General features: G+C 43.3%; 1 protein-coding gene across 1 annotated transcript in view; it reads right to left on the bottom strand.

Moving 5' to 3' along the window:
* The window catches only part of SH3PXD2A (SH3 and PX domains 2A), a 354,245-nt gene that overhangs the window by 106,237 nt on the left and 222,455 nt on the right, over positions 1 to 25,553 (bottom strand). Inside the window, exon 6 of the mRNA XM_040438015.1 lies at positions 11,436 to 11,464. Within this exon, the coding sequence (XP_040293949.1) occupies positions 11,436 to 11,464 (29 nt within the window). The remainder of the gene's footprint in view (positions 1 to 11,435; positions 11,465 to 25,553) is intronic.

Genomic DNA, 25,553 nt, shown 5'->3' on the forward strand with positions numbered 1-25,553 from the left:
AGCATCCAACATGTATGCGGACCCGACTTTCCGCCGAGTGTGCACATTTATGGGGGGGCTGCTGGTGAAATAAGTGAAGGTGTAAGCACAAGCTTTAAGACTTTTCTTGCTCACCAGAAGTGAGCCATTTTTTTATGGGGTTGGGTGGGTAGGAGACAGAGTCTATGGCGTAGTAGGGGAAGGGGGGCCGAATTGCAGGGGGTACCAGGTAGCAGACAGTTCTGTCTCATAGGCCTCAGGCCACTAAGCCTGAAGCCTATGAGGCAGTAGAATGGAGCAAGAGATCACATCGGGTCTCGCGAGATGACGTAATGATACGGCGCAGGAGGACACAGTGATGTGTTTGTGACCACCTGCACCAGGACGCCAGAAGTCAGGCCACAAGAGGTGACGGAGAGCAGAAAAGAGGTGAGTATTTTTATTTTTAATGTATGTATGCTAAGGCAGGCATGTTCTCTCGACAGCTGAAGACATCTGTGTTGGTCCCATGTTCATATGTGCCCGCATTGCTGAGAAAAATGATTTTTTTATATATGCAAATGAGCCTTTAGGAGCAACGGGGGCGTTACCATTACACCTAGAGGCTCTGCTCTCTCTGTAACTGCCCTGCCCTCTGCACTGTGATTGACAGGGTCAGGTGTGGTCACATTTCCACTGCCTTATCCTCTCACTTAAAGTGCAGAGGGTGACACAGTTGTAGAGAGAGTTGAGCCCCTAGGTGTAATGGCAACGCCCCCGTTGCTCCTAGAGGCTCATTTGCATATAATAAAACATCATCTTTCTCAGCAATGCGGGCACATATGAACATGGGACCAACACAGACGTCTTCAGCTGCCAAGCGCACATATAACAGGTCAGACAGTGTCATAGGTACAGATCTGCTGACAGATGCCCTTTAAAGGGATTCTGTCACCAAGTTTTGGGGCTATAGAGCTGCGGACATGCACGGCTAGATCGCCGCTAGCATGTCCGCAATATATCTGTCCTATAGGGCTGTGTGGTTTTAATTTCTTTATAAAAGGATTTTATAGATATGTAAATTAGTCTTGTATGTGTCCACGGGGCTGTACTAACCTTCCTGGTGCCCAGCCACGCCCGCCTGTGAAGGAGCCCAGCACCGCCTATGTCCTCCGAATCTCCTCCTTTCTTCACCGATAGATAGCTGTAATCTCGCGATGCGCGAGATCGCGCATGCGCAGTTCTTTCCCTGAGGCTGATGCCAACACAGGGAAGGAACACTATACCGGCACTGCGCATGCGCGATCTCGCGCTTCGCGAGATTACGGCAATCTATAGTTGATGAAAGGAGGAGATTCGGAGGACATAGGCGGTGCTGGGCTCCTTCACAGGCGGGCGTGGCTGGGCACAAGGAAGGTCAGTACAGCCCCTTGGACACATACAAGACTCATTTACATATCTATAAAATCCTTTTTTAAAGAAATTAAAACCACACAGCCCTATAGGACAGATATATTGCGGACATGCTAGCGGCGATCTAGCCGTGCATGTCCGTATCTCTATAGCCCAAAACTTGGTGACAGAATCCCTTTAATGTACTGCTATCATTGCTACCTCTGTGAGCCATCAATTCACAAAATACAGATTACTATAAACCGTACCAGTATTCACTGGTGAGGAAATTGGATCTCGGCATAGTAGTAGCGTGCTGCAGGGGATGAGAGATGAAAAACAATGTATGTGGGACTGGCCCCTCGATCCGTGCAGCACGGTTTACGTCAGCTTCCTGCTCCACTTACTGGACATGCTTGGTCCATATGAGAGGTTGTTATTTTACAAAACAAACCACATGGAAAATTATTTACTACCATCATTTCCTGGCAGCTGATCCGGAGCAGAACTGTCGTACAATATGTTCGAAATTAAAGTCTCGGTGCGTGCTAAAGCTCATTTGTATATGTGAATATATGAAGCTGATAACTTACTGTTATTGTGTTTACCACCACATGTCATCCATGTGCATTACTGCTATCCTCCATCTACACCACAAAATCATACCCTACAGCAAGCTGTCTGTTCTTTTAAAGAGAACCCGTAACCGTAACCTCTCTCAAAGTGTCTGTTTTACTGACTACTTACATTTGCAGTGCCCCAGAGGGCTACTGCAAACTGTAATTTTGCTGCAAAAGGGTTAATGTCCATTGTTAATGTTAATGCACTTTTTCTATGTGATGTTTGTCATCCAAGAAGTGAAATGGGAACCCCGTTTAGCTATGTTGATCTGCTCTGTGGGAGGAGATGAGCCCTTCTCCTCTGGGTCAGGAGCTTAGTGGTTAGTTCAAGCAGCCTAAGGGTCCATTCACACGTCCGTAACGTGTTTTGCAGATCCACGGATCCACAAAACACGGACAGCGGCAATGTGCGTTCTGCATTTTGTGGACCGCACATTGCTGGCACTAATAGAATATGCCTATTCATGTCCGCAATTGCGGACAAGAATAGGACATGTTCTATTTTTTTGGGGAACGGAATTGCGGACCCGGAAGTGCAGGTCCGCAATAGAAATGAATGGGTCCGCAATTCCGTTCCGCAAAATGCGGAACGAAATTGCGGACGTGTGAATGGACCCTTAGGGTCCATTCACACGTCCCCAAAATGGGTCCGCATCCGTTCCGCAATTTTGCAAAACGGGTGCAGACCCATTCATTTTCAATGGGGCCGGAATGTGCTGTCCGCATCCGCATTTGCGGATCCGCACTTCTGCATCCGTGCTTCCGTTTCCGCAAAAAAATAGAACATGTCCTATTCTTGTCCACAATTGCAGACAAAATTAGGCATTTTCTATTATAGTGCCAGCGATGTGCAGTCCGTAAATTGCGGAATGCACATTGCCAGTGTCCGTGTTTTGCGGATCCGCAAAACACTTACGGACGTGTGAATGGACTCAGAGAGAGGAAGCATCTGAATGTGCCTGTGCAGTGTGAGACCTGGTGTAAGTGCAGTGTCACACTCCGTATTTCCTATGTATTAAGCTGCAAATTCCTCACAACAGGCTGGGAACTGCATTACACCCAGTCACCACTAGGTGGTGCTATTACATTTTATATATATATAAAACAGGTCAGTCACAGGAAGACAGATGAGAGCTTAGTGAAGGAAAGGAGAGCATGTAGCTTGTGCTGTGTGCCCCTGGGCACTCCCCAGTAGGGTAAGATATATAGGAAACAAAGCCCAAAGGCTACTGGATCCCTTTTTGTAGTGCCGCTGTCCAGAAGCCAGAGACGAAGTGGACTTGTATTGAAGCAACCTGTGCAAATAACGGAGCAGAAGTATGATGCCTGCCACTAGGTAGACTGCCCTATTGGTTGCCAAATTCTAGTCCGAGATCCAAGTTCCGAAAGGCTGGGTTATCAGAGCGAGACCAGAACCAAGGAAAGGATCACTCTCTCACTCAAGTCAATCTGGAACCCGTCTAAAACTGCCTCACCGAGCCTGTTGTCTGGAGTTGCAGCTCTGCATTATTTTGTGAACCAAGGCCTTATTTGTGTGGATGCTAACTACCTCAAGGCAAATATTTCAAGTAAAGTTCCTGAAAGTTTGTTTCATTCCTGACTCTCTCCTTATTCGTTACTATCCCTCAATGCACCGTACGGTGCTGGCGTCACGTACAACCAGGGACCCGGCCTCCAAGGTACCCTAAACACACATTCCACCAAGGGCACCTCAACTACCATCTGGCTGGCGATCCCTGCACAACAGAGAGTGCCCTGAAGGATTTAGTGCCGTCCTTCCCCATCACTGCAGGCCGGCCCAGGGAGCTGCAGAACTGGGAGTACAATCACTACTACCCCCATCGGCCCACCATAACTCACACCTATTGCCCCTGGGGCCCGGTTGCTGCATAAGGAACTCTCATCATTGCATCGACTACTACCACCATCCTCTGAGAGAGAAAGAAGTACAGAATATCCAGATTGTTGGGGGCTTTTTAAAGGATTGGTGCAAAGTACAGACAGTAAGTGCAATCGTTTTTATACAGCAACAGGTCTTACTGCTAGTGGAAAGGCCACATTGTCTCAGGTGCCAGCCACGCTTTTACCACGGATTAGCTACCCATTGGAGGATCTACACCCCGCTGGGGGAATTGTAGTACGTAATGCAAATATGCAGCCATTTGTTCGATTTGGAAGGTAGTTTTGGATCGGATAGAGAGAGAGACTCAGAGTCAGCCATCTTACTGCTTTGGAAGTATTGTGTATTCCGGAGCGTCTGACCTGAAGGCTACCAGTGTCTGGGTTTATTAACTTAACTACCTCCGTAAAGGACACTGGATTTGTTACCCGATTATTGCCTTGCACCACTGCCATTATCTGGCCCTGCACCTGTCCTGCCTTGCACCCTACCAACTGTTCACCATCAAGGGCACCCTAAGTAACACCAGGCGGGAACCCCAATATCAGGCTCTGTCCAGAGGGCGTGTCCCTTCACTGAACGGCCCTAGGGAGCGGTAGAGGGCGGACAACCACCATGAACTCCTGTCAGTGCCACAACTACCACTCCCAACCTCCTCACAGTATTCCCCCTGTGGGTTGCTGCACATTCCCCATGTAATAAAAATTCTGGAGCATTTATTTTTTTGACTCTACAATGCGCCATTCCTTTATTATTCCTTCTAGAAGTTATAAATGAATTGTCAGCAGTTTGCAATGAAGGTCCACATGGGTGTTACCAGTTGGGGGGTGGGGTGTCCCTGGGGACGCCCCCCCCCCTAACTGGTAACACCCACCTGGACCTTCATTGCAAACTGCTGATAATTCATTCATAACTTATAACAGGAATAATAAAGGAATGGCACATCATAAAGTCATAAGAAAAGATACTTCGGAACTATTACATAGGGAATTCAAGAAGTTACTAAAACAGACATGTCAGGGGAGGTGACAGGTCCATTTTAACCCTTAGTGACCACCCATACGCCTTTTTACGGCGGTCACTAAGGAGCCTAAGGCTGGGCCAGTCTAAGTGATGCACGGGTCCCCCGTGCAGCGAGGAGTGGGGACCCGGCTCTCACATGAGAGCCGTGGCCCTGCTCTAACCGGCAGGAGTGCCGATCTGGGCTTTTTAACACTTTACATGCCGTGGGCAATGGCGCCCGCTGCATGTTAAGTGCTGACAGAGGGAGCGGACTCCCTCTGTCTCCCATCGGCACCCCGCAAATGCGATTGTGTGTGTGTGTAAAGGCTGCCTGGGGTCTGATATAGGCCCCAGACCAGCCTTGAGTAATTTCCAGCAGGCTGCGCCAGAGAGGCTTTTTTTACATTGAAAATACGCTTTTCAATGAAAAAGTATAGCAAAAAAAATAATCTTCTCCATATGTTTTGTATTGCTGCGTCCGTTACGACCTGGACTACATAAATTATCCCCTAAAAAAATAAAGAAAAAAAAACAGAATTGCAAATTTATTCTTAGTTGCCATCGAAAAAATTTAATAACAAGCGATCAGAAAGCGCCATTTACTCCAAAATAATACCAATGAAAAATACAAGTCGTCTCTCCAAAATCAAGCCCTCACACAACTCCATATACAGAAAAATAAAAAAGTGGCAATGCAAAAAGGGGTTTTATTGCAAAAAAGTAGTGAAACGTAAAAAAAAATATGTATTTGGTATCACTGTAATCAGACTGACCCAGAGAATAAAGATATTATGTTATTTATACCGAAAAATGAACGCCGTAAAATTTATAATGTAAAAAAGCAGTGGCAGTATTGCTGTTTTTCCCATCTCCCTCCCAGAAAGAGTTAATAAAAGTTAATCAGAAAGTTATGTGTACCCCAAAATGGCGCCATTAAAACCTACAACTTGTCCCGCAAAAAACAAGCCCTCATAAAGCTATATAGACGGAAAAATAAAAAAGTTATAGCTCTTGAAACACGACGATGAAAAAAGGAAGAAAAATCCTTGGTCAGTAAGGCCCAAAACAGGCTGGTCACTAAGGGGTTAAGTCTCCTCTGTCCAATACAGCTTACTAGAGATGTGCAAAGTATTGAGAAATTCTATTTGGCTGTTTCGTTGAGTTTTACAAAAAAATTCGCTTTGTGACTAATTACTTTGTCATGAAGCACATTTCTTTGTAAGTAGTGGGTGCAATGACAGGAAGCTGTGATTGCACCGCTCCTCGTCACTGTACCCCTCAGATGCCACGATCATGGATCTGATTACTTACAGCCTACATTTGCTCACCACGGGCCAGCCGCTGCCATCTTTCTTGAAGATCTGGCACAAAATCTTGCGTGGCGCGAGATGACATCATCACGCCGGCCAGCGTGGTGACATCATACATCACTGCGCATGGGATTTCGGGCCAAGATCTTCAATCAACATGGCCGTGGCCGACCTCTCCCAAGCAAATGAAAGAGGTAAGCATGATTTTTTTTAGGTTTTTTACACTATTTCAGGTAAATCGATTCGCTACCACGCAGCACAAGGAAATTCGGCTTCGTGGCAAAACCAATTTATCCTGAAATTCGGATCGAATTCCACGGATTTGAGTCGCTCAACACTACAGCTAACCAAAGTTGAACATTTGTGAATCAATGTTCACATTTTCACATCTAAATGGCTCTTTTATACCTACCTACTTTTCTTTGCTTTATACAAACACTTTCTACTAGAAAACCACTAGAAAATATGCCAGCCGTCCTCCCTTTCTCTGTTTCATTTCAGTTCTCTAATCTCTTAAGGCGATAAACTTTTCAAGATAACCACTTACCGCCGTCATACTGATAACAGAGAGAAGTGTGCAAAAGAACAAAAAAACCATAGAAACATGAACTGTTTAAAATAAACAGTAACCTATAACCCATGATGAATTATCACTACACCGGTAATTTATATACATTGGAAAATGTAAGATTACAAAGATATTTTTATAAAGTTTCAGTTCAATTTTAGTCCAATTTCAAAAGTGTATAGGTTTGTGAGATAGGATTAATGATGTACGAAGAACCTCCAGATCAACCAGACGGTTCTACCAGTAAGGAGACAAATACCATAAGGATGGGTTCCCAATGTAGAAGTCTAACCAGATCCTGCACTGTACGTACAATTATGGAGCACTGATGGCATGGGCACAACTATGCATCACTCCTGGGAGAAGATCGGCGATACATAGCTGCTCTCTCAGGGCAAGGACTGAGATTATAAGTAGCTCTCATCCCTGCTGTTTAAATAGAAAGGCCGGTCCCCTCCCTGACAGGTCTGTTTTAGTAACTACTTGCATTCCCCATATGTTAACGATTCTGGAACATCTATTCTTATGACTGTATGATGCGTCATTCCTGCTAGATCTTATTGAATAGCGATGTGCAGTGAAGGTCTAGATGGGTGTTACCTGCGGGGAGAGTGTCCCTGCAAAGTCGGACACTATCCAATCAGTGCTGCCAGTGTCAGACTGTGCAGGGACACCGCCCAACTGGTAACTCTGGATCGTCATAGCAAACCGCTAGCAATTCATTCATAACTTCTAGTAGGAATACTTAAGGAATTAAACTATACAGAACAATAAGAACAGATGCTCCAGAATTGTTATTACATGGGGAATAGAAGTAGTTACTAAAACAGACATGTCAGGGGAGGGGACAGCTCCTCTTTAACCTCCTTACATGTCACAGACAGTCAATAGGGAACATGGCATCTAAAGAACATGGGCGCCCTTTGACAGCTAGGGATCAAGTGAAGATCATGTCCCCTTTGACTATTTATTTTAATTTATTTTACTAAATTTCTTGCCAATATTGCCAGTGATCACAATTAAAGGGGTTGTCCAAGTTATCAAAAAATTCGGGCAACCCCTGTAAACTGCCTAAAATAACAAATGAATATACTGTATACTCACCCGTTTTCTCCTCTGATACTTCCTGCGTTGCACTCCGCTCCACACCGTTGCTCTTTGTTTACCTGGATGCAGCAGTGACGTTCTGTGCACACAGGTCACCACTACAGCAAATCACTGGCCTCAGCAGAAATGTCCCGTGCATGGCTGAGGCCTTTGCACGGAACGTTGCTGCTGCTGTCAAGATGACGTCAGCAGCGAGAGGACTGGAGCGCAGTGCTTGAAGAAACAGGGAAGGTAACAGGTGAGTATCCATTCACTAATTTTAGGCGATTTACTTTAATAATTGATGTACATAGTTTATTGCTCGTTTTCCATTCTATTAAGCAATTTAGTGCAATAAATTAAAATAAATAATCCAGGGGGACAGTCTCCACCTGATCCGACACCAACCCTCTACAAATTCATCACAAGAGCCAACTGATCTCTATGGCAGCCAGTGCTTATTAGGTCCTTCTTTATAGATACAGTTAGTGTGGAGCGAATTTTTTTAAAAAAAAAAAGATTTAACTGCTTCGCCGAATTTCACACAGAAATTTTCTTTGTGAGAAATTACTTTGTCACAAAACGCATTTCTTTTTAAGTAGTGGGCGTAATGACACGGAGCGGTGATTGCACCCACCCCCCCATCATTCAACCCCAGAACCCCTCAGGTGCTGCTTTCATCACTGATTGCAGCATCTGAGAATAATAGTGAGGGCTTTTAGGGGTTAATTCATAAAAAAAACATAAAAAATTAATACTCACCTTATCCATTTGACTGCAAAGAAGCCGCTGCAGTCATCGTGACTGGAGATCCTGATTACGTCATAAGGCTGGCCGGCGTGGTGATGTCATACGTCACCACGCACACGATTTCTGAAGGGATGTTCAATCAAGATGGCCGCGGCAGCCTCTTCGTGTCTAAATGGATGAGGTGAGTATTTTTTGGGGGGTGGTTTTACAGCAATTTCAGGGAAAATTGATTCGTTACCACAAAGCACAAGGAAATTCGACTTCACGCAAATAAAATTTTCCATGAATTTCAGATCATAGTTCACTTCGGGTACTTCAATTCGCTCAACCCTAGATACAGTATATGGCCTTAGGCTGTCAACACACATGAAGCTGGATGATTTAATCAGGACTGGCCAACCTTCCAAAGCTGGTCATAGACATTATACTTTTGGTCAGCCAAACTCGCCGAGAACGTTGGGTTCGGCAGACACACTAATATGTATGGGGAGCTCCTGACCCTCCCCTGACAGATGATGTTGGGAAAGAGAAGGATCGGGCAAATGAATATTTTCGCCCAATCCTTTTGTTCTCCCAGGAGATAAGCTGCCCCCCAGAGCAGTCTTGGCAGCAGCTTTCTCCGCTCTCCCCATCGACAAATGTGTGTGGGGAGGCTGGGAGGGAGACGGGAGAGATTGCTGTCCACCGACAGCTAGCGAACGTGTATGGGCAGCTTGACGTGTTTGGGGGGCCTCTTGATGGCAGATCTTTCTGTTCTTAGGGAAGATAAGGCACAGTTTACAGCCATGTTGAATGAGGCAATAGCGGTGGATGGACCCACTGAAATCAAAATGCTAAACCATGGCAGAAACCAGAGGGTCAACATTGGTTTCTGCCGAGGATTTTATGGTAATTTATTTTTTTAACCCTTAACCTTTTCCCTCAAAACTATATATAAATCTGTTCAATGCCTCCTGCTCTATAAGATGTAATTAATACAAACTTGTAATCCGTAAATGAGCCCTAAGCCTCAGTTTCTGCACAGAGTGCTACCTCTATTTTTGTGGGGGTCCCAATAGTTAGACCCAGGGGTGCAGTTAGCCTTTCTGCTGCCTGAGGCGAAAAACTGAAACAGCGCCCCCCCCCCCCCCCATGCCAATTTCTTAACCTAACCCCTTTGCCACAATGAAAGCGCTCATTGCCTCTTCTGCTGCCCCCCTCTTGCCCCTACCTGGGCCTCACCTGGCCTCATCGGTGGTGTACCCCTGGTCACACCACCACCAATCCGCTAGTTATCTCAGCAGGACATCATCACTTATTATTGCGGCAAATCACTTTAATGAAGACAATATTTCTCATATGTACCAGAGCTGGAAATTGGGAGACAAGGCTGATGAAATCCTAACATTATTAAGTAAATCTAGTTCCTGCCAGTGCTGAAATGACATTACCTCTAATGAGAGCAGGTCTGTGACTAATACAGGACTATGTAGTACTATAAATTCAGCGCACTTATAAGTAACATACTGTGAGGTTTGGATGGATGCAACCTCGGGACTGGCACAGTCAATGTGTGCATATCAGGGATGGCACAGAAGAATGAAAAGACTTCACATTAGCTACAAATTCCAAACAGTGAGTAAGATCTCCATTCATCTTTATGGACCAGTGAAGGTCTGTGCCTCCATCAGGGGAATGAGTCAGAGGAATTCTTTAGATGCAGCCCGGCAGTGATGCTGTGAGCAGTCATAGATCTCAAATCTAATTTAGTTAATGAATTCTGTATCCTGTAGTAAATAAGATTAAAAAAGCAGGATATGTCTGGTGCACAAAGGCCCATATTTATAGAGGTTGTCCAGGTTTAGAGCTGAACCCGGACATATCCCCATTTTCACCCAGGCAGCCCCCCTGATTTCATGCTCCGATGCTGTTTGTTTATATTTTCTACCCTGCCGAGCAGTGTTCCCGGTGACATCACCGCCTCTGATGGGCGGGCTTTAGCGTTGCCCTAGCCGTTTTACAGGCTATGGCAGCGCTAAAGCCCGCAGATTAGTGCCAGTGACGTCACCGGGCTCACTGCTAGGCAGAAGCCTCCATATAGCAACCCCCCCCCCCCCCCCACCCCCACTGCCTTTTTTATTTTCTAGAACGGACCCGAAACTCAGATCAAATTTTCTATTGCAAAATTTATATTCCGCGTTCCGTTCTCTTCATTGCTCAAAGTTAACTCAAAGTGGAAGAGGCTAGCAAGAAACTTCCTCTATTACCACAAACAGGAGGAACGTCAGAAAATCCACTGAACAGGAGACTAGGAATCAATAACCCTATCAATAAGCAGGTGCTGTAAATAATCTCGTGGTCCCTGGACATTGCCAAAGGGGCTGAAGCCCAATAGCCCCCCTTGGTATATGCACTCTCATCACATCCCAGAAACCACTCTCAAAAATTGCCGTCAATACTATGCAAAGCTTGGAACACTAGGAACCATCTATTACCTAATAATCCCCTAAGGGATTGGGTAGAAATGTTAAAAGCTTCCTCAGAAGTGAAGTGATTTCCCTTTGCATGTTCAGAATAAATCAAAGTGCAGAGAAGAAATAAAAATACCAATAACCTGAGAAGAGTAAAGTAAAGGTTAGAAAGAAGATAATCCCATAGCAGATCTGAAAACATTTTATCCAGCAGATATCCCATAAATTATAGTCATCTCAGAAGCCATTAGCACCCCCAGATTTAGGGATAAGGTGGAAAGTATGCAGAATAAATCCTGACACACGTACGTCTACATGCACATTGCTTTGGAAATTAGGATGCAAAATACGGTATTTCATGCAACAGGAGAGGAAATAATAGAAAATTGATATTCTTACCTGATTTACGCTTTGAAGAGCCATAATCCCTAAAAAAGAAACAGCAGCAAATAGACATTACTAGTCAGGTGGTATTAGGGGGGCTTATAAATGCAGCTGCCCCACCCATGCAGTGAAACAATCCCCAGCCCTGCTATATGTCTGGTGGAGCTGGAGGCTTGGGCTGCGAGGATCCTGACAGAGAGACGATTGACAGGACTAGGGCAGCATCTGAGCACCACAAACAGCTGCTGCAGCCAGCAGTGGAAGGCAGAGGACCATGTGATGATAGAACGAACCATCCCTAATTATACAGGGGAGCTTTCCCTGCTGCTGCCAGACGCTTCCAGGGTTCTCCCTATTCTGACTCTATCACAGCAAATGGCATAACTCTACAGACACCTGTGCCTTCTACGACGGCTGTGCATTCAACCACAGCAGTCTCCATCTAGAACATTCTCTGAAGGGAGTAACTTATTAAAGGGATTCGGAGTTTTATAGAATAGCAGAGCTGATGCATCGCCCTGAGTTGTTCATTGACTATTCGCCTTCTCTTTGCAAAGCCCTAGTGTTTGCCTTTAGCACTTGGAGCCCATGTACTGTAGTCATCAGAAATTGTACCGTTCATATAAAACTATTAGAAATTTCAGCTAAGGATATGTCCACACTGCTAAGATAATTCCTCAACAAATCCACAAGACAAATCAGCACCAAACTGTGCAGATTCTGGTGCAGATTTCTGCTGTGGATTTTCGCAATAATCAACAATACAAGGCAGATTTTATTGTTTCCTATAATAGGCAATGGAAAATATCTGCAAACAATAGTCAACAGAAACGGACACGGTACAGAAAAGTCTGCTCCGCGGGTCAGTTTCCATACGGAAAATGTCCACATCCTGTGGATAAGGTTTGTTAAAATCCACTTCTCTGCTACTGTATTCCACTGCAAATGCAAATTTAAAGGAAAAATTCAACAGCATTGATGGATGTGAAATGATCCGAATGTATAGCGTTGTTCCCAACCTAATACCCCTAAACACATAAGGTAAGGGTACTCTCACACTAGCGGCGTTCGGATCTGGCAGGCAGTTCCGTTGCTGTAATTGCCTGCCGGATCCGGCAAACCGTATGCAAACTGATATCCTTTTTTTCTGGATCCGTTAGACGGATCCAGTGAAATACCGGATCCGTCTCATCTGGAATAACGGATCCAGTATTTACATATTTTTTTTTTAAATCAAAAGCAAAACCAGCTCCTCCTATATCCCGGCGCATGCACAGATCGAAAAACTGGATCCGGCGACGCGGCAATTTCCGGAACACTTGGTACCGGATCCGGCATGAATACATCTCTATGGAAATTAATGCCGGATCCGGTAAGTGCGGTATTGTTCCGGGATTTTTGCCGGTAAAAAATACTGCAGCAAGCTGCAGTATTTTGTTTGGTCAGATACCGTACAAGAGACGGAACGGAAGAAATCCTGATGCATACTGAACGGATTGCTTTCCATTCAGACTGCAGTGGGACAAAACTGATGTTTTTTTCCCGGTATTGAGACCCTTAACAGATTTCAATACTGGAAAAGAATAACGCTAGTGTGAAAGTACCCTAACAGTGACAGCCACAGTGCTTCGGTAAGAGTAACAGCAACAGTACCCCCTGTATCAGTGAGAGTCATTGTACCCTATAACATTGAGGTGAGTCAGAGTGCCTCCAATAACCATGATAGTCACAGGACCATCCATAACTGTGACAGCCACAGGGCCATTCATAACAGTGACAACCACAATGTCCCCCATAACTATGAAAGCCACAGGGTCCTCCATAACAGTAAGCCACAGAAACCCTCATAACAGTGCCTCCCCATAACAGTGATCAGCCACAGCGTCCCCCATGAGTGGCATCCCATAAGAGTGAGAGCTAAAGTGTCCCTTAGATGGGGCACATTCTGTGACACAGGTTGGATATGGCACCATTGGTGGCGGCAGGTAGTGGTGTATTCTTGCTTATGCATTACTTTGCAGTGATCAGGTCCCTAATCCTATCACTAAGCCACCGATAAACCCAGGATAACCCAGGAGAAAACAAAAGCCTGCTCTTCTGGGAATCCCTCTGTTTTTCGACTCTCCTGGACTTCTTGGGAGAACAGGCCTGTATTCTATAGATCATTGATGGCGAACCTATGGCACGGGTGCCAGAGGCGGCACTCAGAGCCCTCTCTCTGGGCACCCGCGCCTTGGAAAAAGTCTATGGCGTACCAATATGCTTTAGACTTTTCCTGCCATTCATCAGCACAGGACGCACTATGAACAGCGCAGGCAGCGCACTGAATGTAGGCTATTAAGCTATTATAGCTAAATGATAAAGTACATGGAAGATATACTATATTGGTATTCAGGTTAAATTGCAGTGTCGGCACTTTGCGATAAATAAGTGGGTATTTGGTTGCAGTTTGGGCACTCGGTCTCTAAAAGGTTCACCATCACTGCTATAGATCCTTATTAGTCATCTCCTCAGTATCCTCGATGACACTGACACTTATGACACTCTCCCCCGATCTTTCACATTTTTGCCTCACAGAAGCAGGTTTATAATCACTCAACCATTTATCAATGAAGCAATAAATCATGTTCTAGCTAATTATGATTTACTATTCTCTGAACAGACAGTTCATTCCTAAAGGTTACTCCACTTCTACTGGTTCTAAATCTAATTATTAATGATTGTTCAGCTCAGCCTCCCTCCTCATTGATGTAGACTTATATGTAACTACCATTAGTTGCCCTGAAGTTGAGATCATGAGAAATGTGCAATTTTCTGCAAAACCAAAAGGCTGAATCCAAGTATAAGAAGCTTTGACAAGGTACTATACCGGCACATGGGGAGACCGAGCACCACATCACCATGAGCCCACACACCAGTGTCCAGCCGCTCATAATTGCAGGTGCTTTTAGGGTGTTGCTTGCACCGCCACCAGACCAGCTGTACCCATAGGGTTTATTGCCAGTCTGTACAGTCAAACCCCATGCACTACCATAAGCCAATTTTAGGAATCACACTCATGGAGCAAATCCGAGCTCTGCCACAAAACATGACCCAACGTGTATTGAGTCTGTTTTTAAAAAATAAATAAATAAATAAATAAATAAAAATTTGGGCTAGACCCCACTCTTTCCAAAACCCATTAGAAACTGGAACATGTTTCCTCTGCACACCTTTTCCGAAGACCCCTACTTTGTGCTCTGGGCTATTCAGATATAAACCTGGTTAGGCTTATAAAATTGAGAGCAATGAAACATTGGAAGAGTCAACTGTGCCCACCCTTTAAAAAGGGTTTCTGAAATTTTGAAATCGATGGCCTACCCTCAAGAAAGGTCATCAATATCGGATTGGTGGGGGTCCAACTTCTGGCACCCTCTACAATAGGCTCTTTGAATAGACCACAGCTCTCTGGTGAGCCAAGGCCAGTGACATCACATTCATCGGTCCCGTGGCCTAAGCGCAGCTCAGTCCCATTCATATGAATAGGGCTGGGATGCAATATCAAGAACAGCCGCTATCCAATGTACAGCTCTGTGCTTGATAAGCTGCCAGGAGGTCGTGGTACACAAACGGCTGATCAGTTAGGGTGTCGAGCCTCCTCCCATCTCATATTGATGACCTATCCTGGGGATAGGCCATGAATGTTAAAAATGCGGAAAACCCCTTTGATCTTACATTACAAAATGAATTCTGTAATCTTGCGTCATGCAGCACTAGTATTCATAAATGGGGCCCTCTGCCCTTAATCTCATAATGGACTTGGATTCTTTGAGTCAGCAAAACCAGCTCCCTACCTTCAATTAAGGAAAATATTGTCTGAAAAAACAAGGCTCGTATCCTTCCAGTCTTTCTGTGCAATAGAAAATAAATAGAACCTCAGGTCTACGGTTATGGAATAAAGAAATGATGAAATGTGACCCCTGTGTTAGGTTACTTCACCTTTTGGGATGATCCAAAAAAATTTAAATTTAAAACAGACCCCCGAGGGTTTCAGGAACATCAGAGGCAACTTCTTTGTGTCCAGAAGGAATGTGATTCTATTCCAAGGCATAGACAGAGGCCAAGAAACACTCATATACTGTGAATGGGGTGAATGAAGAAGGTAACGTACACTATGTCATGGAGCATGTTGTGCAAACTTTGTTCTTTGCTCGATCGATAAAACAAAAAGGGACGACAGATGTGTCTTAGCACACACTGGTTCACAGCGGGTTTCTGTACCCCGTACATACTTTACACTTAACTCAAACCAGGATAACCTCAAAACGATGCTGAGCATGTGATGCAGGATCATCAGCCCCATCTGGGTTGTTCCACGATATAAATACAGCTCTTTCCTTATCAACCAGAACATCTGGTTCTCCTTTTTTACCTTTTTTTTAATGCTGTACTTTGAGTTTTTCAATTTGTGGTACAGAAGCACACATTCCTATATGCTGAGTCAGGGCTATGTTGCAATAAGAAATCAATAAACTAATATTAAAGGGGCTTTCTCATATCTGTGGTGCCTGTACAATGGTCGGCCATAAGTATGCCAAATGGGAGTAAGTCATCTTAGACACGAACGTTGTGCATCCGTTCCGTGCATTGGGGACCGCAATTTGCGGTCCACAATGCACGGGCAACGTCCGTGCGACGTCCAGGATGGATCGAGACCTATTCAACTTGAGTGGTTCCATGATCCGTCGGCACCGCAAAAAAAAAATAGAACAAGTTCTTTTTTTTTTTGCGGTGCGGAGGCATGGACAGAAACACCACGGAAGCACTCCGTAGTGCTTCCGTGGGGTTCTGATCGGTGCTTCCGTTCCGCATCTCCGTGATTGCGGACCCATTCAAGTGAATGGGTCCACATTCGTGATGCGGTGCCCGTGTATTGCGGACCTGCCGTATGCGGGCCGCAATACGGCCACGGGAACACAACGTTCGTGTGCAAGAGGCTTAAACAGGAGAAAAGAACGGACAGGTCAAATTTTATAGGCTATGGCCATCTTGGCAGATCATTTCTTAAAGGTTCATCAGTATGTGATCGTGGGGGTCCAACTCCTGACACCCCCGCTGTCTGCAAATTACCAAGCATATCTCTGTCTATTGCAGTGTTCCTCAATTCCATGTCTCAGGGCCCACCTGCCGGTGATGATTTGAGAATATCCCACAGAATGAATACCTGTGGAAAATCCTGATGCATACACCAATTCTATCACCTGCTGAATACTAAAGAAATCCTGAAAACATGACCTGCGGGTGGGGCTTGAGGACTGGAATTGAGGAACACTGGTCTACTGGATAGTGGCTGTGCTTGGTATTACAGCACAGCCTCATTCAGTTGATTGGGACTGAGCTGCACCTAGGCTATGTGACCAATTAACATAACATCACAGGCCTACGCGGCTCTCAGCAGAGTGCCAACTTCTCTACAAACAGCTGATTGGCAGGGGTGCTGGGAGTTGGACCCCCACCGATAACACACTGATGACCTATCCTGAGGACAGCTCATTAATATTAAATACTCGGACAACCCCTTTAACTTATATAATTCGTCTAAAATGGAAAAATTAAATATGCTACACTGAATTGCGTCTGCAGTTGTTCTGCAAATGTATGCATCTCCATGGTAACAGACAACAAACATACCCTTTGTAGCCTGATTCTGTAGTTCTACTGCAATCCATTTGTTCCATAGTTCTTGTTAACCTATCAAATGTAAGGTAAGAAAAAGTAGAGTAGAAATGGAAGGGAGTATGACTGCAGGATCAGACTACGCCAGGTTTGTTTGTTGTCTGTTACCATGAAGACACAGATCTGCATAGAAGCTCCAGACACAAAACAGTTGGTAAGTCTACATGCTAGAGGGCCAGAAAAAGGCTCTGACTCCAGATTTCTAGATAATAGGTGGTACAGTAGTTAGTAATATACTGATCAAAGCTAGATTTTTTATTTTGGATGATATAATTCTTTTAGGGGTATGGACTTCTTCATATTAGGCTTGGCAAGTAAGGTTACTCTCTGGCTTACACCCAATGATGGATTGCGTTTTTAGTCTTAACCCCTTAAGGACTCGGCACAATTTCACCTTCTGGACTTGGCCATTTTTTGCAAATCTGACCAGTGTCACTTTAAGTGCTGATAACTTTAAAACGCTTTGACTTATCCAGGCCATTCTGAGATTGTTTTTTCGTCACATATTGTACTTCTTGACACTGGTAAAATGAAGTCAGAAAAATTCTTTTTTATTTATAAAAATATACCAGATTTACCAAAAAAAATTTAAAAATGGCAAATCTCCAAGTTTCAATTTCTCTACTTCTATAATACATAGTAATACCTCCAAAAATGGTTATTACTTTACATTCCCCATATGTCTACTTCATGTTTGGATCATTTTGGGAATGATATTTTATTTTTTGGGGATGTTACAAGGCTTAGAAGTAAATCTTGAAATTTTTCAGAAATTTTCAAAAACCCAATTTTTAGGGACCAGTTCAGGTCTGAAGTCAATTTGCGAGGCTTACATAATAGAAACCACCCAAAAATGACCCCATTCTATAAACTACACCCCTCAAGGTATTCAAAACTGATTTTACTAACTTTTTTTTAACCCTTTAGGTGTTCCACAAGAATTAATGGAAAATAGAGATACAATTTCAAAATTTCACTTTTTTGGCAGATTTTCAATTTTCATAATTTTTTTCCAGTTACAAAGCAAGGGTTAACAGCCAAACCAAACTCAATATTTATGTCCCTGATTCTGTAGTTTACAGAAACACCCCATATGTGGTCGTAAACTACTGTACGGGCACACGGCAGGGCGCAGAAGGAAAGGAATGCCATACAGTTTTTGGAAGGCAGATTTTGCTGGACTGTTTTTTTTGACACCATGTCCCATTTGAAGCCCCCCTGATGCACCCCTAGAGTAGAAACTCCAAAAAAGTCACCCCATCTAAGAAACTACACCCCTCAAGGTGATCAAAACTGATTTTACAAACGTCTTTAACCCTTTAGGTGTTCCACAAGAATTAATGGAAAATAGATACAATTTCAAAATTTCACTTTTTTGGCAGATTTTCCATTTTAATATTTTTTTTTACTTTTACAAAGCAAGAGTTAACAGCCAAACAAAACTCAATATTTATGGCCCTGATTCTGTAGTTTACAGAAACACCCCATATGTGGTCGTAAACCGCTATAGGGGCACACGGCAGGGCGCAGAAGGAAAGGAATGCCATACAGTTTTTGGAAGGCAGATTTTGCTGCACTGGTTTTTTTGACACCATGTCCCATTTGAAGCCCCCCTGATGCACCCCTAGAGTAGAAACTCCAAAAAAGTGGCCCCATTTTAGAAACTATGGGATAGGGTGGCAGTATTGTTGGTACTAGTTTAGGGTACATAGGATTTTTGGTTGCTCTATATTACACTTTTTGTGAGGCAAGATAACAAGAAATAGCTGTTTTGGCACCATTTTTATTTTTTGTTATTTACAACATTCATCTGACAGGTTAGATCATGTGATATTTTTATAGACCAGGTTGTCACGGATGCGGCGATACCTAATATGTATACTTTTTATTTATTTATTTAAGTTTTACACAATGATTTCATTTTTGAAACAAAAAAAAATCATGTATTAGTGTCTCCATATTCTGAGAGCCATATTTTTTTCAGTTATTGGGCGATTATCTTAGGTAGGGTCTCATGTTTTGCGGGATGAGATGACGGTTTGATTGGCACTATTTTGGGGTGCATATGACTTTTTGATCGCTTGCTATTACACTTTTTGTGATGTAAGGTGACAAAAAATGGTTTATTTAGCACAGTTTTTATTTTTATTTTTTTACGGTGTTCATCTGAGGGGTTAGGTCATATGATATTTTTATAGAGCCGGTCTATACGAACGCGGCGATACCAAATATGTATACTTTTTATTTATTTATGTAAGTTTTACACAATAACAGCTTTTTTAAAACAAAAAAAATGATGTTTTAGTGTCTCCATATTCTGAGCCATAGTTTTTTTTTATTTTTTGGGCAATTGTCTCAGGTAGGGGCTCATTTTTTGCGGCATGAGGTGACGGTTAGATTGGTACTATTTTGGTGGGCGAGCGCCTTTTTGATCGCTTGCTGTTGTTTATTTAGCACAGTATTTATTTTTTATGGTGTTCATCTGAGGGGTTAGGTCATGTGATATGTTTATAGAGCCGGTCGATACGGATGCGGCGATACCTAATATGTATACATTTTTTTCCCCCCTATTTTTTATTTATTTGGGGAAAATGAAGTTTTGGTTTATTTTTACTTGAAACTTTAAATTTTTTGGGGGGAAAACTTTATTTTTTCAACTTTTTTTTCACTTTATTTTTTGTCCCACTTTGGGACTTGAACTTTTGGGGGTCTAATCCTTTACAATGCATTCCAATACTTCTGTATTGGAATGCATTGGCTGTATGAGTAATACTGTGTGTATTATTCATACAGCTTCCGGCCTGTGAGATCCAGGGGGCTGGATCTCACAGGCTCGTCACCGGAATGCAGCGCAGATGCCTCAGGAAGGCATCGCGCTGCCTTCCATGCCATTGGGTCCCCCCCACAGCCCCATGGGGACCCGATGGCACCACCGCCGCACCAGGTAAAAGCCGCAAACCGCAGGTCTGAATTGACCTGCGGTTTGCGGCGATCTCCAAGCATACAGACATGGAGAGCGGCGCCCAGGGATCTCCCTGGACTATTATCCCTGGGCGCCGCTCCGTTCTCCCGGTATAGGCTCCGGTATCTTCAGATTTTCAGCTCAACTGGGAGGAGCCTGCCGGCGTCTCCTTCTCCCAGGCTGGAGTGCTGGCCAATCGCAGCGCTCAGCTCATAGCCTAAGAGAAAAAAAAAAACTCTCAGGCTATGAGCTGAGCGCTGCGATTGGCCAGCGCTACAGCCTGGGAGAAGGAGACTCCAGCAGGCTCCTCCCAGTTGAGCCGAAAATCTGAAGATACCGGAGCATATACCGGGAGAACGGAGCTTCGTCCAGGGATAATAGTAAGTGCAGGGAGATCCCTGGGCGCTGCTCTCCATGTCTGTATGCTTAGTTTAGATTTTTTATTGTAGTGAAAGGTCCTCTTTAATGCAAGAATTTGACTGGGCTCCTAAGACAAAATCCTGACCCTCAAGAGTTTATACACAGGGGCTTTAAATGGTTGTCATCTTATGATGCCCTTTTAATATAGATTACACAGAAGCAATTAACTGTTCAGTAAATGTCTTCAGGCTGTACTAGGCACAGCTTTGTGAGGTGTACATGAGGCATGGACACGGGTTACATTCCTGATGTAGTGAAGGTGCTGCAGCAGAGCAATATACAGTCAGGTCCATAAATATTGGGACATCACCACAATTCTAAGATTTTTGGGTCTATACACCACCACAATAAATTTGAAATTAAACAAACTAGATGTGTTATAACTGCAGACTGTGAGCTTTAATGTGAGGATATTTACCTCCAAATCAGGTGAACGGTGTAGAAATTATAACAGTTTGCATATGTGCCTCCCACTTGTTTAGGGGCCAAAAGTAATGGGACAGAATGATAATCATAAATCAAACTTTCACTTTTTAATACTTGGTTGCAAATCCTTTGCAGTCAATTACAGCCTGAAGTCTGGAACGCATAGACATCACCAGACGCTGGGTTTCATCCCTGGTGATGCTCTGCCAGGCCTCTACTGCAACTGTTTTCAGTTCCTGCTTGTTCTTGGGGCATTTTCCCTTCAGTTTTGTCTTCAGCAAGTGAAATGCATGCTCAATCGGATTCAGGTCAGGTGATTGACTTGGCCATTGCATAACAATCCACTTCTTTCCCTTAAAAAACTCTTTGGTTGCTTTTGCAGTATGCTTTGGGTCATTGTCCATCTGCACTGTGAAGTCCAATGAGTTCTGAAGCATTTGGCTGAATATGAGCAGATAATATTGCCCAAAACACTTTAGAATTCATCCTGCTGCTTTTGTCAGCAGTCACATCATCAATAAATACAAGAGAACCAGTTCCATTGGCCATAGATGCCCACGCCGCCATGACACTACCACCACCATGCTTCACTGATGAGGTGGTGTGCTTAGGATCATGAGAAGTTCCTTTCCTTCTTCATACTCTACTCTTCCCATCACTCTGGTACAAGTTGATCTTGGTCTCACCTGTCCATAGGATGTTGTTCCAGAACTGTAAAGGCTTTTTTAGATGTCGTTTGGCAAACTCTAATCTGGCCTTCCTGTTTTTGAGGCTCACCAATGGTTTACATCTTGTGGTGAACCCTCTGTATTCACTCTGGTGAAGTCTTCTCTTTATTGTTGACTTTGACACCCATACACCTACCTCCTGGAGAGTGTTCTTGATCTGGCCAACTGTTGTGAAGGGTGTTTTCTTCACCAGGGAAAGAATTCTTTGGTCATCCACCACAGTTGTTTTCCGTGGTCTTCCGGGACTTTTGGTGTTGCTGAGCTCACTGGTGCGTTCCTTCTTTTTAAGAATGTTCCAAACAGTTGTTTTGGCCACGCCAAATGTTTTTGCTATCTCTCTGATGGGTTTGTTTTGTTTTTTCAGCCTAACGATGGTTTGCTTCACTGACAGCTCTTTGGATCTCATCTTCAGAGTTGACAGCAACAGATTCCAAATGCAAATAGCACACTTGAAATGAACACTGGACCTTTTATCTGCTCATTGTAATTGGTATAATGAGGGAATAACGCTCACCTGGCCATGGAACAGCTGATAAGCCAATTGTCCCATTACTTTTGGTCCCTTAATAAGTGGGAGGCACATATGCAAACTGTTGTAATTCCTACACCGTTCCCCTGATTTGGATGTAAATCCCCTCAAATTAAAGCTGACAGTCTGTAGTTAAAGCACATCTAGTTTGTTTCATTTCAAATCCATTGTGGTGGTGTATAGAGCCAAAAATTTTAGAATTGTGGTGATGTCCCAATATTTATGGACCTGACTGTATATATATATATATATATATATATATATATATATATATATATAAAACTGTATGCATTAAATGTTTTATGTTTAATTTCTCTGGAATCAGATTTTTTTTTATTATTCATTGCACTTGCCGCGTCTAACTCTGCAGCTAATCCTTACTTACGTTAATGGGACTAGATGTAATACCATTCACAGCCCTCACACAAGAGCAGCGCTATTTCTGAGAAAAACAGTGGCCCAGATTTACCAATGTGTCTGCGCCAAAAATCTATTGAAAAAGTGACGCCAATTGGTGCATCTATGGTTTCTACACTGTTTCCAACATGCTCAATAAGGGGGCAGGGCATAGCGTAAATGATGAGCGCCACAGGAAATGTGGGCAGGGCCTAAGATATGCCATTTTGAACCAAAATTGCACCACAATTCTGGAGTAAAAATCTATCTCAGACTGAGCCAACCAATAGTTGGTATACAGTGAAAAGTATCTATTCCTGCACCAGATTTACCATCCAGCCCGAGCCCCTGTGATAAATCTGCTGCAGGCCCAGACAACCAGTCTAAGCTTACACCATCTGCAGGATTAGAAAATCTGGTGCTGCTATTTTTATTTTCTCAAAATCACATAGGGGGTCATTTATCAAATCTGCTACACCAGTTTTGTGGCGTAAAAAATGTCGTAACTGATGCCCACATACAAAATTTGGTGCATATTTTTGTGACATTTGGTCAATTTTTGCAACATCTGGTGAGCCTTGCCACTTTTAGAAGTGGAGAGAAAAGTGGTCAGGATTTCACACAGCAAATACAGACTTAAAACGGACACCAAGACCACCACAAAATGATAAATTTTGCATTCTGCACAGAAAAACATGTATGCAGTTTGTAGAGAGCAGGACAAACGTACACATAACATTCTCGTAAAATGTGCAAAGCACAGTATTTAGAGGAAAAAAAATGTGAAGAAACCTGGGCCCCGAGCTTCCAGTTAAGGCAGGGGCTTCCCTGGTGAGATAAAACAGTTGTTGCATGCGAGGGCTTGGAAAGGGACGGGAGCTTTCAGTAAAAATTCTATCAACTTCTTCCCTGCTGCTTAGGGACATCCTACTGGTCGGGTTTTACTTTTAAGAGGCCGTACTGGTAATTCTTGTAATAAAAAGAGTGATGAGTGAACGTCGAGATCTGACGAAGGCTTTGAGCTTTCATCTAGGAGTAATAATACAAGTACTTACTGAGTGCTTCAAGACAAAATGCTGTGCAATTAATTTTTATTAACATACACAATAGCATCCATGTCAGCATATTTAACATATTGCAGTGCCCCCTTTATGATCTAAATCTACCAACCATTAGTTCTGCAAAGAGGATCCATGGTACAGATTGGTGTTTCGTAGGGCCTCCTTGAGACTCCAGCACAAAGACATGACTGGACCTCTATCAGGACCCACGAGGACATAAGGTTTATAGTACTTGTGTGGTCTCATGGGACAAGGCGACTACTGGGCACCGTCAGGTGCCAGGTGTCGCCGACTGCATTTTCTGTACACTGCCAGCAATGGCATCAGATACTGACCCCAGAAGCTCTGAACTTAGATCATCCAGAGCTTTACCTACACCTCATCTAATTGTAGGCTCTTAGAATTATACAGGTCCAGAGCAGGTGGCCAATGTACCAACATCAATCTACTATTTCTATACAATTATTTCACGGAAGCCATATTGCAGCATCCAAAGCGCAAAGTAAATATGTAATACTTGCATATGTATGTATTTGCACATGGTATTGATGAGCCATATTCACAGCCACCACTAGATGGAGCTGGTGTCTCCCGCTATATAAATAGAGGCGTAGCCTAAGTCTTTAGTATGGACACCATGGCAGCATGTCAATTGTTTGTGCAATTTCTGGTACGGATTTCACCCTTTTCAAAGGAAGGGAGAGATCTTCAGAAAATCCGGATCAAAGCTGCAACAAAATTGCAAGTATCACATGCAGTTTTTGGTGTGGCTTTGATGCAGAATCCCACAAAAACCTCAGGAAGAAAACACAGAATTTCTGCTTTGAAATGTGCACTCGTGTACAGGTACCCTTAAAAGCTATAGACACCTTCCGGGACATTTTGTTTAATGATTGCATTTTACAAATTTTGGACTAAAAGAATTTTTTCAATTGCTCTTCATTAAAAATTTTTTAGTTGTTTCTGAGATACAAGGGTTAAAAATAAGTCTGCTTGCAGTTTGTCACAGTGTTTTCTTTGAATCCTGTCAGCTGACAGCTCATGTAGAGATCTTATCTTTGATCTCCTGAGCTCATAAACAAATCCTAATCAGTTTGATAAGAAATTAGCTATAATGAGTGTTTATGAGTTCAGGAGATCAGAGATAAGAGCTACATGTGAGCCGTCTGATGACGGGTTTCAAAGAAAACAGAAACTGACAGCCTGAAACAGACTGATTTTTAACCCTGTATTTCAGAAATGGCTGAACATTTATTTAAAAAATAAAGACCTACTGAAAAAAAAAAATTTTTTAGCCTAAACGAGTAAAGTGTAATCATAAAAAAAATTGCCCTGAAGGTGTCCATAGCCTTTAAGGGGTCATCTTTGATTGGAAAAATAGGTGTGTTTTACTTTTTACTTGTAGCTGATGGGTTATGCCTGATATTGCTCATCATCATGGGGCCCTGCTGCAATACCAGACACCACCCAGCAATGAGAGTGGTGCTGTATCTTGAACAAAGGCGCACTGATATTTGTAATCTCCCTTTTAAATTCAAAATGAACTCATGAACCAGAGGAAGATTATATAATGAAGCTGAATGCCAAAAGACTAAAGAGGAACACATTGACAAATCAGAGTGTAACAGCTTTTGGCTTTACAAAATTAAATATTTGAGGATTTTCTATAAAAATATTTTTATCCTTGGTAAAAGAAATTGGCTTAAAATATCAGCCGAGGTTTTACGCTGACTTGTATATACAGGTATAGAGCGTTCCTGGAATCTCCCATTTTTCCTCTCTTGGATCCGTTCTTCCACTTGCTCTTACTTATACTATTATTCCAGATTGCAGAATGAGTAATTATCACAAAAGAAAACTCTATATATTGAAATTACATTAAAATGCCATAAAGTG

The sequence above is a fragment of the Bufo bufo genome, chromosome 6 (assembly GCF_905171765.1).
Source record: "Bufo bufo chromosome 6, aBufBuf1.1, whole genome shotgun sequence".
NCBI classification, from domain to species: domain Eukaryota; kingdom Metazoa; phylum Chordata; class Amphibia; order Anura; family Bufonidae; genus Bufo; species Bufo bufo.